At 38.5% G+C, this 16,041-nt stretch overlaps 2 protein-coding genes across 2 annotated transcripts; one reads left to right on the plus strand and one right to left on the minus strand.

Moving 5' to 3' along the window:
* Positions 1 to 5,108: 5,108 nt before the first annotated feature.
* Positions 5,109 to 8,383, minus strand: mterf3 (mitochondrial transcription termination factor 3). The gene is made up of 8 exons (XM_078267460.1): positions 8,254 to 8,383; positions 7,076 to 7,446; positions 6,783 to 6,935; positions 6,422 to 6,611; positions 6,090 to 6,237; positions 5,871 to 5,942; positions 5,617 to 5,778; positions 5,109 to 5,489 (listed from the first exon to the last, which is right to left on the minus strand). Exons 2-8 carry the CDS (start codon positions 7,437 to 7,439, stop codon positions 5,295 to 5,297), a joined length of 1,284 nt encoding a protein of 427 aa, XP_078123586.1. The 5' UTR covers positions 7,440 to 7,446; positions 8,254 to 8,383; the 3' UTR covers positions 5,109 to 5,294.
* A 27-nt stretch (positions 8,384 to 8,410) lies between these two features.
* Positions 8,411 to 15,958, plus strand: ptdss1b (phosphatidylserine synthase 1b). The gene is made up of 13 exons (XM_078267459.1): positions 8,411 to 8,878; positions 8,982 to 9,073; positions 9,827 to 9,871; positions 9,992 to 10,116; positions 10,367 to 10,525; positions 11,008 to 11,159; positions 11,369 to 11,510; positions 11,728 to 11,840; positions 12,047 to 12,112; positions 12,730 to 12,829; positions 13,496 to 13,555; positions 13,974 to 14,052; positions 14,142 to 15,958. The coding sequence occupies exons 1-13, from the start codon at positions 8,667 to 8,669 to the stop codon at positions 14,231 to 14,233; spliced, it is 1,437 nt and encodes a 478-aa protein (XP_078123585.1). The 5' UTR covers positions 8,411 to 8,666; the 3' UTR covers positions 14,234 to 15,958.
* The last annotated feature ends 83 nt before the right edge of the window (positions 15,959 to 16,041 follow it).

Below are 16,041 nucleotides of genomic sequence, written 5' to 3' on the forward strand. Positions count from 1 at the left end.
AAATGAAAATACATCATTTATTTGATGTAAAAGAACGTTCGCTTTTGAATTGATCTAAGACTGATTTGAAGGTAGGTGGAAGTCCATAAAAAAAGTGCAATGGTGGCATGACTACAGATTGAATTGAATTGAAAGCCTTTATTGTCATTGTACTTTACAATACAGCGAAATTAGGAGCGCTACTCCACTGGGTGCATACAATAAATACAATAAATAATCCTTACAGGACATATAAAAACAGTAGGCCTAAAAGAGAAATGATCAGATAAGTGCAAATATCGAAGTGCAGGAGTTAACAGTGAGTGCCTGGGTTTGTCTAACTACATTTGTTTAGGGAAACTATTGCATTTGGGAAGAAGCTATTTTTAAATCTGGTGGTGCTGCATTGTATAGACATATAACGCCTACCAGAGGGTAACAATTGAAACAAGTGGTGGCCAGGATGAGTATTGTCCTTGATGATGTTCTTGGCTCTTGGAGAGTGCGGCTGACTGCAATATCTGACAGGGAGGGTAGGGGTCGTCGTGCCAAGGTACTTGTCCCCGCCAGGATTTGTATCCCCTGTCCACGGGAGCGCGCGTGCAATTAGAGCGGAGCTTCAAAATATCAGTTTCAAATATTAGGCTTATGTCAGGTTTTTCACCTGATATAATGTGTATCCCCTCTGTAACTATTGCTAGAAAACAGCAGACATATCCATATTATCTCATGTTTTTTATTGTGACCTGGTAAAGTCAGAAAATAACACACATGATGACAGGACAGACCCTTTGCATGTTAGGGGAGGGGATAGGCTACACATTATATCTGTCATGGTTGTGTATGTTTCTGTTTCCTGTTTTATTTTGGTAGTGTGGTTTTCTGTCTTGTCTTACTTCCTGTCTTTTGGTTTTCCCGCATTTGTGATTGTCTGATGTCTTTCACCTGTTTCCCAGCCCTTGTTAACCCTCGTTTACGTGTGTGTGTGTGTGTGTGTGTGTGTGTGTGTGTGTGTGAGAGAGTGTGAATATTCCTGTTCCTTGTAATTCCTGTTTTTTGGGATTCTGCCTGTTCCTGTTTTGAAATCTTGCCTGCTTGTTTGCATGCCTGCTTCTCTCTCTGGATTCAAGGAAGTTTGCCATGTGTTGGAATGGTTTGTTTGACTTTGGAGGACGCCATTTCCACATGGTCGACGCCACAAACGAGACACTGATTAACTGGGCACGCTCTGGAGAGCGCACTGCACCCACCACTCACCACTGGTTCCCCTGGACATGACACCCCCTTGCACTATTCTCTGTATATATTTATCTTTATTAAATCACTTAAACGTATTTCCTGTGTCACGTCTGCTTTTGGGTCCAACCTCCAGTGCCGTTTCGTAACAATATCAGGTGAAAAACAGCCTGATATAATGTGTATCCCCTATGTAACTTTTGCTAGAAAACAGCAGACTTCTCCATATTATCTCAGGTTGTTTATTGTGACATGCTAAAGTCAGAAAATAACACATGATGACAGGACAGACCGGTTGCATGTTAGGGGAGGGGATACATATTATATCAGGTGAAAAACAGCCTGATATATTGAGTATCCCCTATGTAACTTTTGCTAGAAAAGAGCAGACATCTCCTCAAAAAATATTGTTCATTAACCTGCATGACTCACATTGATAGGCATATGTAGCTAAGGTGCATGTCAATATGGAACTTTGGAAAACACGGTTGATTAATCCACGATAATAAAGCATTAAACAATTTACACGTTGCCTTAATGTAACAGACAAATAAATGTATTTATGTAGATAAATGAGACACTTGTTACTATGGAAAACCCTGTCGAGTCTTCCACGTCGCTATTTGCTCCATTTAAGAGGTGAATTCGAAGTGCAGCATTTAAAGCAGCACTATGTAACTTTTAGCTGCAGCTGCAGTTCCAATGAGACAACCTTTAGGGGGATCGAAGCTCCACTCTGAGTGCACGCTCGCTCCCGCGGCCAGGGGGATACAAATCCTGGCGGGGATAAGTACCTTGGCATGACAGGGGCAACCAATGATTTTTTCTGCAATCTTGATAATTCTCTGCAGAGCCTTTTTGTCTGCAACGGAACATGCAGCAAACCACCTTTTATATATGTCTATGCAAACCACGCAGAGATGCAGTATGAAAGGATGTTGTCAATGGTGGATCTATAAAAGGACATCAGCAGCTTCACATTCATGTTGTTTTTCCTGAGTAGCCTCAGGAAGTCAAGGCGCTGCTGTGATTTTTTGAAACTGTTGTGGTGTTAGTTGACCATGAGAAACAGTCAGTGATTTGGATGCCCAGCAATTGAATGAATGAACTCTCTCCATGCACTCCCCATTTATGAAGAGAGGTTGGGAGTGTGTGTTATGTTTTCTAAAGTCTATTATGACTTCTTTTGTTTTTGTGGTGTTTATAGGATGAGGTTATTGGCAGAGCACCACTCAGACAGATTCTGCACTTCCTGTCTGTAGGCGGACTCCTCCCCGCCCGTTATAAGTCCTACCACAGTAGTGTCATCTGCAAACTTTACTCTGTATGTGTGCTGTGTGTCTGATATTTTACTGCTGCAACACCGTTATTTCCCTTTTTTTTTTGGGATCAATAAAAATGTATCTATCTATCTATCTAGAGTTGGTGGGAAATGTTGGTAAACAGTCAAAGGTGTATAGTGAATAGAGGAGAGAGCTCAGCACACAGCCCTGAGGTGAGCCGGTGCTAAGTGTGATGGTGGAGGAGAGGTGGGGGCCAATTCTGACAGTCAGTGGGCGATTTGACAAAAAGTCCTTTATCCAGCTGCAGGTAGGTGGGGGATGGCCCATTGGTCCAGTCATTTTAAGCCAAAATGGGGGTAAACCTAGGTCAAATTGCAACAGAAGCACACTCAACTGATTTTGTATCCCCAATATGTCCTAAGGAAAAAAAAGCCCCGAAGAATCGCATTAGGGGAAAGTTTCGAAAAAGACCCAAATATAGCCTATTCATACGCCTATTCATTCTTTTTCTCATGTGAATAGGGAAAAAATCTTAACCTTTAGATATCACTATGAAAATTACTGAGTTGATTACTTACATCAAGACAAACAAAAAATGTTTTTTTGAAATTGTTTGTTAACATGGGCAAACACAACAGATCTAAACACTGGGTATAGCCAGGTGAAAATGTCTTGTTGAATCTTGTTGACATCTTACAGTAAAAGACTTAATGTTAAGGTCTGAATGGAACCCATTTGTTTGGTTTGGGGCTGGGTCAGTGGGGTTGTTTCTGGGGGATGAATCTGAGGGAAGAACAGGAGACAAGGGTAAGGAGAATGCAGAAGAACTTAGGTAAAATAAAAAGTGGCTGGATCAAACAATCAAATTACATACACACCACTAGAGAATGGCTGGTTTAAAGGGGTGATAGAATGATTATATAGGGTATTTTACACTGTTCCTTAAGGTCTCCTAATAGGGTATGTAACATTGGTTGGGCTGAAAATTGCCTGAATGCTATTTTATTAGGCCCTTAACTACCCTGTGAATATGGCTCTATTTGGAACGAGAGCTTTTCTTCCAAATATGGTATGCTCATGAATATTTAGATGAGCTGTGCAATGATTGGTTTGAGCGAATCACATACACATACACTGGAGACGAAACAGTTGTTTCAGTTGTACATTGTTTGTCTGCTATTTCGTTATTAAATTCACTTCTGAGACTCTTTTATGTGAGAAATCAACTATATAAAGCTCAAATATGGGCTGTTTTACGAAAATTGATGGCTAATTGCAAATTTGGTAAGACGTGTCGGACTCCACACAGTCTGACAAGAAAGCGGCAGCCTGCTGGGCTCCATACCCAGGACAAAGTCACCGTTTCTGGGTTACTGGACTACTGGGGCTCGGGGCTCTGCGGAGCAGGCCGGCTGCCGGCACAACTAGAGTATATTTATGTTTGAATTTCGTCACGCCACTTATATTACAGCTACCCCAAGGTCTTACAAAGCTAACACTTGTGTCTGATTTCAATTGAATGCATTTTTGTGAATATGAGGGGTTTCGTTAGCTGCTAGTGTCCCTTCAATCCTATGGGTAAAGATCGTGGCTAGTTAGCTACACTTTCGACACACAGTCGGACAGAATTTGCAATTAGCCATCAATTGTCGTAAAACGGCACATATTTGACCTCTACATAGTTGATTTCTCGCATAAAAAAGTCTCAGAAGTGAATTTAGTGATAAAATAGCAGATGAACAATGTAAACAATTTCTGAGATCTGCGCGACCTATTCAGAAGATTGAAGAAGACTAAGCTGACCTCAGATCAGTGGTGTAGCCTATGTAAATGTCGGTGGTTTGTTGAGATTCGCTCATTTTCAGAGGCAGTTTCAAATTGTGAGATTTGCAGAGGAAAGGGATGTCAATGGGATTTTGAGGTTCTATGTATGTCCTATTTACCCACCAAACTGTCGTTATTCAACTATGACAAGGTAAAATCGGATTTGCATTCTATCACCCCTGTAAAGTACTTCTTCCTGCCTCTATGTATTAATGCTCATGGGTAGCCTAAATGGGTTCCATTCAGATCTTAACATTAAGTCTTTTACTCTAAGATGTCAACAAGATATTTTCACCTGGCTATACCCAGTGTTTAGATCTGTTGTGGTATTTATGCAAATTAGCACATACATAATTAGATTATGGACCGTTTGCCCATGTTAACAAAAAATGTCAAAAAAACTTGTAAAACATTTTTTGTTTTTGTTGATGTAAGTAATCAACTCAGTAATTGTCATAGTAATATCTAAAGGTTAAGATTTTTACCCTATTCACGTGAGCATAACAATAACAATGCATCATACTGTAAATGTTGATTTGATGTTTTGTATGTAATATCTGCGGAAACTATTGCTGTCTGACAAAATCAGTGGCTTTTTAAAATGTAGTGGAGCAAAGTATTAAGTAGCACTTAGTAGTACTTAGTTACATTTCACACAAGTGGGACCTGATCCATACAATCCATGATCATTTTATACAGCCCTGCAAATGTTTTTCAGGCACTTTCATCACATTTATGGTCTCTTTAGCTAGACAATTATGGTAAATAAAAACAGTATTTCAGTCAGACGTGCTGCTATACATTGTGTACATTTATTAAACATCACCTTAACAAAGCAAACTTTATATTTCAAACTCAGTTGATGTTCTATATGTTTAAATACTTTAATATCTACATGTGTCTGACATTATAGTATTTATTATGTGTGATTGACCACTTGTTTTCTGATTCTTCATGTCCCCTCATGAAGAATCAAAGTGTCTTTTGGAACAAACAAAAATCTTCCAGTGTGGCCAAAGCCAACTCAGTGCAAAAGGTCTCATCAGGCAAAGACACCAGGCGGTCCAGGGAGATGTAATTGGGCAGGGTTGGGTCATACTGAGCCTTTCCAAGGTACTCAAGGAACAGGTGGCGCTCTCTGAGACGCAAGTACTTGGAATTGAGGACCTATGGGAGGATATATCAGATGTTCAAGTTATAATTCTGAATATAGACACAATATAAAAGGAAATTCATTTTAATTTGTTTTGTAAAAAAGGTTTTAAAAATCGTTAACCGCCAGCTGTCAATCTACCTGTGGAAACTTGGCAATCAGGTTGTGGGGCACCTTCATGATATTGTGGACGAAGTCAAATATTTGGGTTAGCTTCCTTTTATTGGCAGTCAGCACTTTTGGGACAGCAATAACTATGTGTTGGATCTCATTTTCCTTAAAGCCAAGCTCTATTTCACAGACCTGTGGAACACATTTACAAAAAAGTATTTAAACACAGAACCACAAGATTACTCAAACTATGTTTTCTAATAATGTCTTTTGTCATTCAGTACCTTCAAATTTTCTTTAACAGGCTCCAAACTGCCACACAGTAATCTGGGTAGACGAACTACAATGTTCCGTGTCTGAAGAAAGCAACAAGAGAGAAACAAAACTAGCTTTGATTTGCCATTTCATTTCTACTGACAGTCACAATTTATTTTGTGAAAAAAATTACAAGACACAATAATGGCTGAGCTTCTCAATGAGACTTACTACATCAGTAAACTTACCCTAGAAGCACTGAGGTTGAGTTGCTGCTGATAGAACCCCAGTCTGTTGTCCAGCCTCTTCACACTGAAGTTAAGCAGATAAGGCGCTCTGGACACCATGGATGCAACAGTCTCAGAACTAAACTTCTTTGACTTGAGATAGTTCACCCTTTGCAAACAACAAAAAAGAGAACATTATTAAGACTATCATGGCAAGTGCAACTGCAGAGAAGGAAAATTACCTGACCTGTCACTACTACATAGTTCTCTTGTCAGACTGATTTTTACTTAGAATAAAGAAATGTATACAAAAGGAATGTAAGGTTTCCATTTCTGAGATCCCTCTGTGTCACCTGGACTGCAGTTGTTCCAAATTCTCAGTGAGAATAAAGGGGTTGTGCGTGATGATATAGCCAAAGCGAGAGTCCTCCACCCCGATCTCTTTGAGGAACAGCAGCCTTGGGGCCACATCTGTATTAAAGTTAAGCCTCAGTAGCATGGAGCCCACGTTGGGCCTTTGTTCAAGCTTCCACAGGTTTACACCTGCAATGAGAGGATGAATCATCACAAAATGTGTTGCAGACAGATTTGGGTTAAGGCACCATTTTAAGATCATTGCCTACATCACAATAAATCTGAATCTCGCTTCCATATACAAGTCAATATGATTTCCATTGTTCTCAACAATATTTTTAAAGTCTGTGGTTTCATTACCTAGCTGTACTAGTTTGCTTAGTGTCTCAGACTGGTCGACATAGTCTCTGAGAGAGGTGGACGCAGGAGGTATGGCAGAAGGAACAGATATATTGACAGCCTCTTCATCACTGATCACCTCTAATGCTGAAAACTCAGCAGCAGCATCCAGATCTGGTCAAGGAAGAAAATAAAGACGGAACAACGTATTCAACCATCTCTCTCTCTCTCTCAAAATGAAAACAACGCTTAAATCGAATTCTAATGTTAAATAAAAAGGTTTTTATGGTCATCAACAGCAAACTATTATGTACCGAATGACATCTGGCTTTCAGTCGCCAGAAGAGCATCTCTGGCGATTGGCAACAGGGGGCTCTTATATGGTACAACTTCAGCTGTAGACATTTCTTCAACACCATTGTCTTCCTTAACCGGAGTTGCCAGATGGTTGGCAGCTAAGTCACTGTAACAGAACATCTGTTGTTTCCACCTCTGTTTTGCCTGACTTATTATGGGATTCCCGTTGATAATGAAGGATCCATTTCGGATTTTGGTGGGTACCCTTGTAACTGCAATGCAATGGCGAACTTGAGTGCAATACTGCCAGGTACTAGCCACTGTCTTGGAGCAAAGAAAATGTCTGCATGGTAGACACAGCTGTGTACAGGATGAAGCCATGGTGATTCTGCAACAACAACAAAATACAACAGTATTTTCTTAGAGGTTGGTATCATCAAAGCAATATTATGTGGTAATATCATGCACAACCTAGACCTTCTCCATTGAGAGTACTTCATATAATCTACAAAATAGTTTTCAAACTCACACTACACTTTAATTAGAATAAGATTAAACTTTTCTGACCAAGTATGTTGACAACAACAAAGCCCTAACCCTACCCTAGTCCCCTAAATCTAACCCATGATGGAAACAAATATTGTATGGATAACAAGGTACTTTACATACAGAGGTGGTTTTAAGTGCATATAGGAAGAGTACAGTATACAGTCTGATTAGTCTGACTTACTTATGAAAATGCAAAGACATTGACATTATCATTCCAACTTTCATTAAAATAATAATCGAGCAGTAAAGGACTTGGTGCTCTGACACATGCACATATTTGCACTTCTCTGAGGCTATACTTTTTGTAACTCTATGTGTAGGCTATATTTGTTTTTAACTCCATGCATGCTTTTAGTGGCTAACGTTAACTTAATTTAGCTGTTCATGAGTGTGATGGCGTGTAGAAAGAAACAAAACATCATTAATATCTACAGAAAGGCAATTAGAATAATTTAGCTTTTGTATTTGTTATATTAATGCATGTTACCTTAAGATATGAAACATAAGTTCGGGACTGTTGTCTCTAGCTAGAGGCTAGCTTAAACCAATGAATAGTTACGTTAGCGTTAAATGCTATTTAAAATGCCTCTTTAAGCCTGGGCGCCAAAGACAACATATCATTTTAGATTGATACATTTTTACTCACAATAATTGTATCCTAAACTCAGCTCTATCATACTCCACCAAGGTGTCGCACGTCAAACGTTTTCACGTGTACATAACATGGATGGTAAGAGAACCTACATAAACGGAAGGAGTTCACGGAAGTGTCCCATTGTGGGATGTACCACAGCCACGACATATTTGTGGGTATCACTGAATGCGTTTAATATCCTTATGAGGACAGAACATTTGGAAAGCTGAATTTTATTCAATAAGAGGACGACAGTTATAAATATGAACATGTTATAATATTGGCGGTTAATACTATTTGTTTTGGTGAATACTAAAACGTGTACTTTCACCTAAAAAGACCCCCATTACCTCTGTGGTTGAGTCCCTCTTCAGAATTCCTAAGGGGCTATCTTCACATCTCGCTGCATTTACAACTTCTAGTAAATGAATACAAGTAAAGAAGACCTCAACAGCGACATGGCAGCCGCCGTGGCCCCACGAACACGTCGGAAGGATGATGTCAACTATAACTTACATTTCCGAATGATAAACGAGCAACAAGTGGACGACATCTGCCTTGATTTCTTCTATAAGCCACACACTATCACTCTCCTGACAGTCACTGTGCTCAGCCTCATGTACTTTGCGTTTACAAGGTAAACTACAGTGTGAAAACTGAACATTTTATGTAAGTGCTGTTTAATATACGTTACGTTACAAGTACAAAACCAGATAAGTTATGATACTGTGATGTTGCAGGGATGATGAGCACTTTGACAACAACCTCCGAGTTGGTCTATTGGTGGTTGTTTCCTTCTTCCTGGTTATCAGTGTCCTGGCCTTTCCTAATGGTAAGCTATGTAACTAAACTTACATTGGCTCCATCATGAAATGCTGTCCCAGGCCATGCTATTTACTTGTCTTGTTTACTGTAGTTCTGAAACAATTAGTCAAATAACATGAATCAGGAACTATTTCGATGACTAGTTAATATGTTAAGTTATTTTTTCAAGCACAAACGCCAAATATGCTCTCCTTCCAGCTTCTCAAATGTGAGGATTTGCTGCTTTTCTCTATCTTATGTGATAGTAAATTGAATATTATTAGTTTTGGACTTTTGGTTAAATGACCAAAAGATTATTCTGGGAATAAGCGTCAGATTATAAAAATAATTGTTAGTTGCAGCCATACTTCATTTGTTTACACAGATATCAGATAAAAAGACAAAAATGCCAGTCTAAACATTTGTCCTGATTTAGTGTGAAAGTTCATTGTTGAAAAATCTTAACTTAGGGTTCAATAACTAACTTTTCTCGAGCTATCAACCATATCCTCAAGTTGTCTTCCGTTGAGATAGCTTGGTGATAGCACAGTTGTCAAATGCGGAACTTTACATGATAAGAGATGGTCTTCTAAAGGGAGCTACATATCTCGATGACAATTTAGCAAACTCCATCTACTGAGTAAGACCATGAGATGGGGTTGGTGATAGGGGTGGGAATATTAATCCCTTATTAATCCCACAACGGGGGAAATTCACACTATACTATGAAAAGGTCAAACGCACCCAAAGTAACTCACAGATATGATGCTTTCTTCATCAGGACCTTTTACCAGGCCACACCCTGCAATATGGCGAATAGTGTTTGGTGAGTGTCTACCCACGTTGGCCTCGCTCGCTTTGCATCATTCACATTAACCTTATTTTTCTGCTTGGCTCCATTTTAAATTTGTCTTTATTATCTCTCACTTTCTCCTGTGCTCGGTAGGCCTCAGTGTACTGTACTTCCTGTTTCTTGTGTTCCTCATCTTCCTTAACTGGGACCAAATAAAGATACTGATGTATTGGCTGGACCCAAATCTGCGCTATGCCAAACGGGAAGCCGATATCATGGTAAGGATGGTTGATGTTGGAAGATGTCAGAATGGATGGTAGGATCGAGACATGAAGGAGGCTCCTCTGTCAGTTCTCTGTTATTCCCAGACTCATTTTCTTTTTTTATTAAGAAAAAATTACTATATTTATGTTTTGGAACATAGTAAATTAAGATGAGAACAATTCCATCTTGTCATTTCCAGCTATGAATTTTCTTTCTTTTGTTGCCATTGTGTTTCCAAAAATTCAGTCACCTTTCCCCTTACAGGAATATGCTGTGAACTGCACAGTGATAACACGGGAGCGGATCCTGAGCCACTTTGACATCTTCGCATTCGGCCACTTTGCAGGCTGGGCCATGAAGGCTCTGCTAATCCGCAGCTACGGCCTCTGTTGGACCATCAGCATCACCTGGGAGCTCACTGAGGTAACATGCAGGTGTTCAAGATGCGGTAAGGCTTGATCTGCTCGTGTTAAAATCTGTTAGGTTGATCGCAACTGTCTAAGGACCTAAACAGAAATTCATTCTACAAGGTCACACAAAAAGGCATTACTTGCAATTTGTAGTGATCTAGCTCAAACAGGCACGCAGAATTGCTTCAACTCGGCCTGTGCTGCCAAGGCAACAAGGGTTGTTTGTTTGGAGGAAACTCATCATAACAAAGCAGTAGTATGAGCAGGAGTTTCTGCACATACATGATGTTGCCTTGACTGCTGCCAATTTTTGAATAGAGGGATTAGATTACTGGATTTAGCCTAATGCCAGATGCACTTATCACAGAATCGACTGTGTCACGGGTCCTGCGGCCAACCACGTGCTAAAATCATTCAGATAACAGTCAAAAGAAATGTAGTCCCTTGATTAAAAAACATTTAATTTTCACTCCACTTTCTACTTTTTTTCCACAGCTGTTCTTCATGCACCTGCTGCCAAACTTTGCAGAGTGCTGGTGGGATCAGGTGATACTGGACATACTGTTGTGTAATGGAGGAGGCATCTGGCTGGGTATGACCGCCTGCCAGTTTCTGGAGATGAGGACCTACCGCTGGGCTAGCATCAAGTCAGTGAAGCTTGTGTTCTTTTCCCTTGTCTCTTTTCTTTTCTTTCCTCTCTTGATACAGCTACAAAATCAGGTAGTACTGGCAGAATGTTTTAACAGAAAGTAGATAGTTTATGATACTAGAATTCTGCATACTATGTTTAATGCAAGATTGCATACGTGTATAGATCTTAGTATCCTCAAAAGCGCACACACTGTACTCTGTTCAGGGAAATCCACACCACCACAGGGAAGATAAAACGAGCCGTGCTCCAGTTCACCCCGGCCAGCTGGACTTATGTGCGCTGGTTTGACCCAAAGTCCTCCTTCCAGAGGCTAGCAGGCATCTATCTGTTTATGATCCTATGGCAGGTACTGTATTCTTTGACCTTCGACTTATTTGTTAGTTTGTCCTCGCTATAAGAGCTGTATCTGTTGACTATCTTTGTTAATTAATCAATGAATCAAATATTCTAGAAAAGCTTTCCTTTCACTATGTCATCCTGCTGCTAACACTACTCAAATAAACAAAATATCCATAAGAAATCCTTTAATGTTGTTGTCTGTCTTACATTCTTTATCTTCACAGCTGACAGAGTTAAACACATTCTTCCTCAAGCACATATTCGTCTTCCAGGTGTCTCACCCTCTCAGCTGGTGTCGCATTCTCGTCGTTGGAGCCATCACTGCACCCACCGTACGGTATGTTTAACCTTCAAAACAACATCTTTACACTACACCTATGAGCAACAATAAATGTGATACACTAGATTTTGTCTAGTTTTTTGGGGGGAAAAGTGGTGGCTGTTTCAGATGCTTTCTAACAATCAAGTCTGAGTGGAAACCATAAATCCTTACTTTGTTACTTTAAAAAAATTTAAATTTCTAATTTTCTTCAACTTTTTCAGACAATATTATGCATACCTGACAGACACTCGGTGTAAACGAGTTGGCACACAGTGCTGGGTGTTTGGGTAAGTATCCTTTGTCCTGTCAGTTCATGTTTTTCACTGATCTAGGAAACAAAACTGCATTAATAGTAGCAAATTGAAAAGCAATCCACACTAAAACCACTGCTGTGTTGGCCACAAGCCCACAATCTTAGTAGTGCAAGTTTTTCCAGGTCCTACAAGCTATTTTAGTGTAGTTGATTGGAGTGACATGAGTGAATGTGTAAGGTTTTAAATGCAGCTTTATAATAGTGTACTTTTTTAAAGTCAATTGAAATTTATAATGTAATGTAGTTACTGACCTCACCTCAGACACAAAGCTGCTAATGGCCTCAGTCTGCTCTAGTTTCAATACGAGACAGGCTCTCTCTCCGTCTGCATGAAATACTTAACATTGAAGTTGCTCTTTTGTCCGAAGTGTAACCTTCACAATTGAATTCTGTTTCCACAGCAGTATGGTGAGTGAATATTGTTATGGGTTTGAACGACTGGGGAGCAATAATACAGAGCACACATGCATTTGGACTCATATGCCACAGGTGTTATGCATCTACAGAGAAGCCCCTGCAATTAAATGGTGTTGCCAAGAGAGGGAGCCATTGTTAAAAACAAAAACTAATGCTGTTTTAATTTCCCTTTAGGGCCATCGCTTTCCTCGAGGCTCTTGTTTGTGTGAAATTCGGTCACGACTTGTTTTCCAAGACACAAACTCGCTCTGTGCTCCTTTGGCTGCTGTGTCTGGTAAGAAACAAACTTCAGTAAGTTCAGAACAGATGCATCAGTATTATGCAACTATACTTCCTGTGCAAATATAATAACACTGCGATGTCCTAATGTACCTTTTCAAAAAGGGACACCAATCACTGTTAATGTAGTTTACTCCTTTTCAGTTAAGTACTGAAAAATAAGTAGATATCATGCCTTACCTCTGCTAGTTGTTTCTGATAACAGTTGACAACAGTCACTATGAAGTGTGTCAGAGACCTGAAGCTGACCCAGCTGCACGTTTCTTTCTAAGGATGTTGTTTATGATTTTATCCCAACTGATACTCCACTGAATTTGGCACGTTCAAACGGCCTAAAAACTCTGCAGTCTTAGTTAACTTCATTCTTGCTAGTCTGTTCACACAAAAAGTCTGGATACATTATTGCTACAGTATAGTATAATATGTATAATATATATATGTATGTGTGTGTATATGTATGTATGTGTGTGTATATATATATATATATATATATATATATATATATATATATATATATATATATATATATATATATATGTGTATATATATATATAGATATATATATATATGTGTGTGTGTGTGTGTGTGTGTTTTGCAATACATATGCAACTTTAGGTTTTCTATTTTTTCTTGAACCAAACTTTTTTGCATCCTCTTTTAGGCACTCATCACACTTCTATGTTTATATGGGATGATGTGGTATGAGCAACATAAAATGAAGGTGAGATGCTGCTTTGGTTTCCTGATTGAAATCTTAGCTTATATTTTAGTAAGTAAGTATTAATTCATAAAATGTTTAATAGTAATTTAAAACCTGCTGAAAATTTTGTTTTGCTGACTTGTTGTGAAAGTTAAAGCCACAATAACAGAAACTTTGAGTTGTCATAGTAGGAAAAGCAAAGGTGGACTCTATTTTATACAGGTGTCCCAGTAAGGCATGGCAGTGTAACAGTGAGCCATGCACAATACTAGGAACCTGAAACTAAAGCAGCTAAATGAAATTACGCCGTCATTTTTATATATATTTACACCTTTTCTGATTGTCCGTAAAACAGTCAGAGATTTCTAGCTTGCTGTGTAGTTACTCTTTAGAGCTGCACTTTATTATTTAATACTCCTGAGCTTCCTTCTGTTTACAGAAAATTCCTCTACAAAGTGAGGACTGCGATGATGGCAGTGTTGTCGATTTGTGTGGTTTTGTCCCAGATGGCGTTGCAGGTCAGTCTCATAACAGGCAAATTGGTGACAACTCTTCCAATAACTCAATCCAAAATGTTAAACATAGTTGTGTCCATTCCTCCATCCAGCTCATTCATTGAGAAGTTTACAACCTTCAAGACGTAAGAGAGCTTCTGGGAGGAACAGATTTATGAATGGCCATGGAGGAAAGAAACAATAAACCGCAGTAACACTGAGTATTCACATCTTCTGTAAAAGGGTGAAGGATACACCAATAGAAATAATACATTTTATTTCTATGGATACACCCACCAATGTACTGAATAATTGTTGTAAAAGTTGCATCAAGGGTTTAATAAATCCTAGAGGGCAGAAAGAAGACTCCAAAACAAAGTCACATAAACAAAGCCTTGATATACTATATGAACTTTTCAAGTTCTTAAGTTCTAGTGGAGTCCGAGGCGAAACACACCAATGAGCTGAATGCTCCATAGATCTGCAGACTGGGGTGTTGATTTTCTAGTAATCTGGAAGTATAGTAGCAGATCTTTAATACTAATACAAGGACAAAATTGGTCTTGTATTTAATGTGAGATATTTTTAAACAGACCTAAATAATGAAGTTACATGCACTGGATTTTGAAAGAGAAGATGGCCTTACTTGGACCAAAAACTCTTGAATGCTAGCCTCAGCATTGTCCTACACCCAACATTTTCTACCTTGAATTACTGAATATTGTTTGGACGCTTTGCACTGTGGGACATGTTTAGTATGTCCCGTCAGGGGTGTTTCAAACTAGTCTACAACACATTGAGCATGCATATGCTACACATAGACTTTTTTTGCACTTTACCTTTTCGACTGTGGTTTCTTTAAATATTAGGGTGTACTAAATTGAATAACTTCACTAAAAAGATCACAGTTATTGTTGTGTATGGCATTTTGTAAGTCATTTGAATTGGTAATGAATATTTGTCAACTTTGTTGATTTAATATTGTTTATACAATTGCCAAAAGTGACCACATTTTACACGTATCTATAATATAGTAAAGTATATTGGTATATACTGGTATATTCTATGCTTTTCTCCAATCAAAATTGCATCATCAGGAAAGATGTTCTAGTCTACTTCAAATGAGAGGAACAACCAAGTGTTACTGAACCAACTGTAGCCTTTTACATTTTACCCTTTTTTATCCATCATGAATTTGATTATTGAAACTGTTGAGATGTTTGCAATATTTGTGTTTGTAATTAGAGAGATAAGTGTGTGATAGGTGTGGGACAGAGAATACTGTGACATTAAATGCACAAGCACTGTGGGGACATTACATTAGCAGAGGATAATCACTGGTGTGACATGATCATTTTCAAAGGCAGTCTTTTTGCTTTTTTTAATGATACAAATTAATTAAATGGGACTGTAAGTAACTGGTCCATATAAGCTATTCTTAACATTGTTGAATAATGCATTATAGTTCATATTTAGTGTTAGAATGTGTTTTACAACTTCCAAGTAAGTTAATGTCTGCTTATTGAATTTGTATTGATGTTGTTTGAATTAAACTTTTTTTTAGCATTAGTCTGCCTTAGTGGTTCTAGTCCTTTGACCGTTTACAAAGCTTTAAGGGTCAGACTGCACTGTATTTAATATAAAATGTTGTCAAATGTGTTGATTTGTAACCTCCAGTGCACTATACTTGGTATTTCTGATTTGTAATTTTATATGGGTGGGTTTGCTTGTTTTGTAAACATTATTAAATGATAACATATAATTTATTTGTTTTTCAAATTATATGGTAGTATACAGAGTAGGGCTGGGCAATATATCGATATTATATCGATATATAAGACTAGATGTCGTCTTAGATTTTGGATATTGTAAAAAGTGTTGTCTTTCCTGTATTTAACGGCTGCATTAAAGTGATGCAATTTTTTGAACACTCCAGACTTACTAGCTGTTTTAATATTTGCCTTTACCCACTTAGTCATTGTATCCACATTACTGTTGATTATTTATCTAAAA

The sequence above is a fragment of the Sander vitreus genome, chromosome 14 (genome assembly GCF_031162955.1).
Source record: "Sander vitreus isolate 19-12246 chromosome 14, sanVit1, whole genome shotgun sequence".
NCBI lineage: Eukaryota > Metazoa > Chordata > Actinopteri > Perciformes > Percidae > Sander > Sander vitreus.

Bases quoted from the DNA above. Each gene is read 5' to 3' on its own strand.
- ptdss1b (XM_078267459.1), top strand. From the start codon at position 8,667: ATGAATACAAGTAAAGAAGACCTCAACAGCGACATGGCAGCCGCCGTG. The intron at 8,879-8,981 runs GTAAACTACAGT...GTGATGTTGCAG, and splicing joins ATGTACTTTGCGTTTACAAG to GGATGATGAGCACTTTGACA. The intron at 10,526-11,007 runs GTAACATGCAGG...TTTTTTCCACAG, and splicing joins TCACCTGGGAGCTCACTGAG to CTGTTCTTCATGCACCTGCT.
- mterf3 (XM_078267460.1), bottom strand. From the start codon at position 7,439: ATGGCTTCATCCTGTACACAGCTGTGTCTACCATGCAGACATTTTCTT. The intron at 6,936-7,075 runs GTACATAATAGT...TTCCTTGACCAG, and splicing joins TGAAAGCCAGATGTCATTCG to ATCTGGATGCTGCTGCTGAG. The intron at 6,612-6,782 runs GTAATGAAACCA...CTCTCATTGCAG, and splicing joins AAGCAAACTAGTACAGCTAG to GTGTAAACCTGTGGAAGCTT.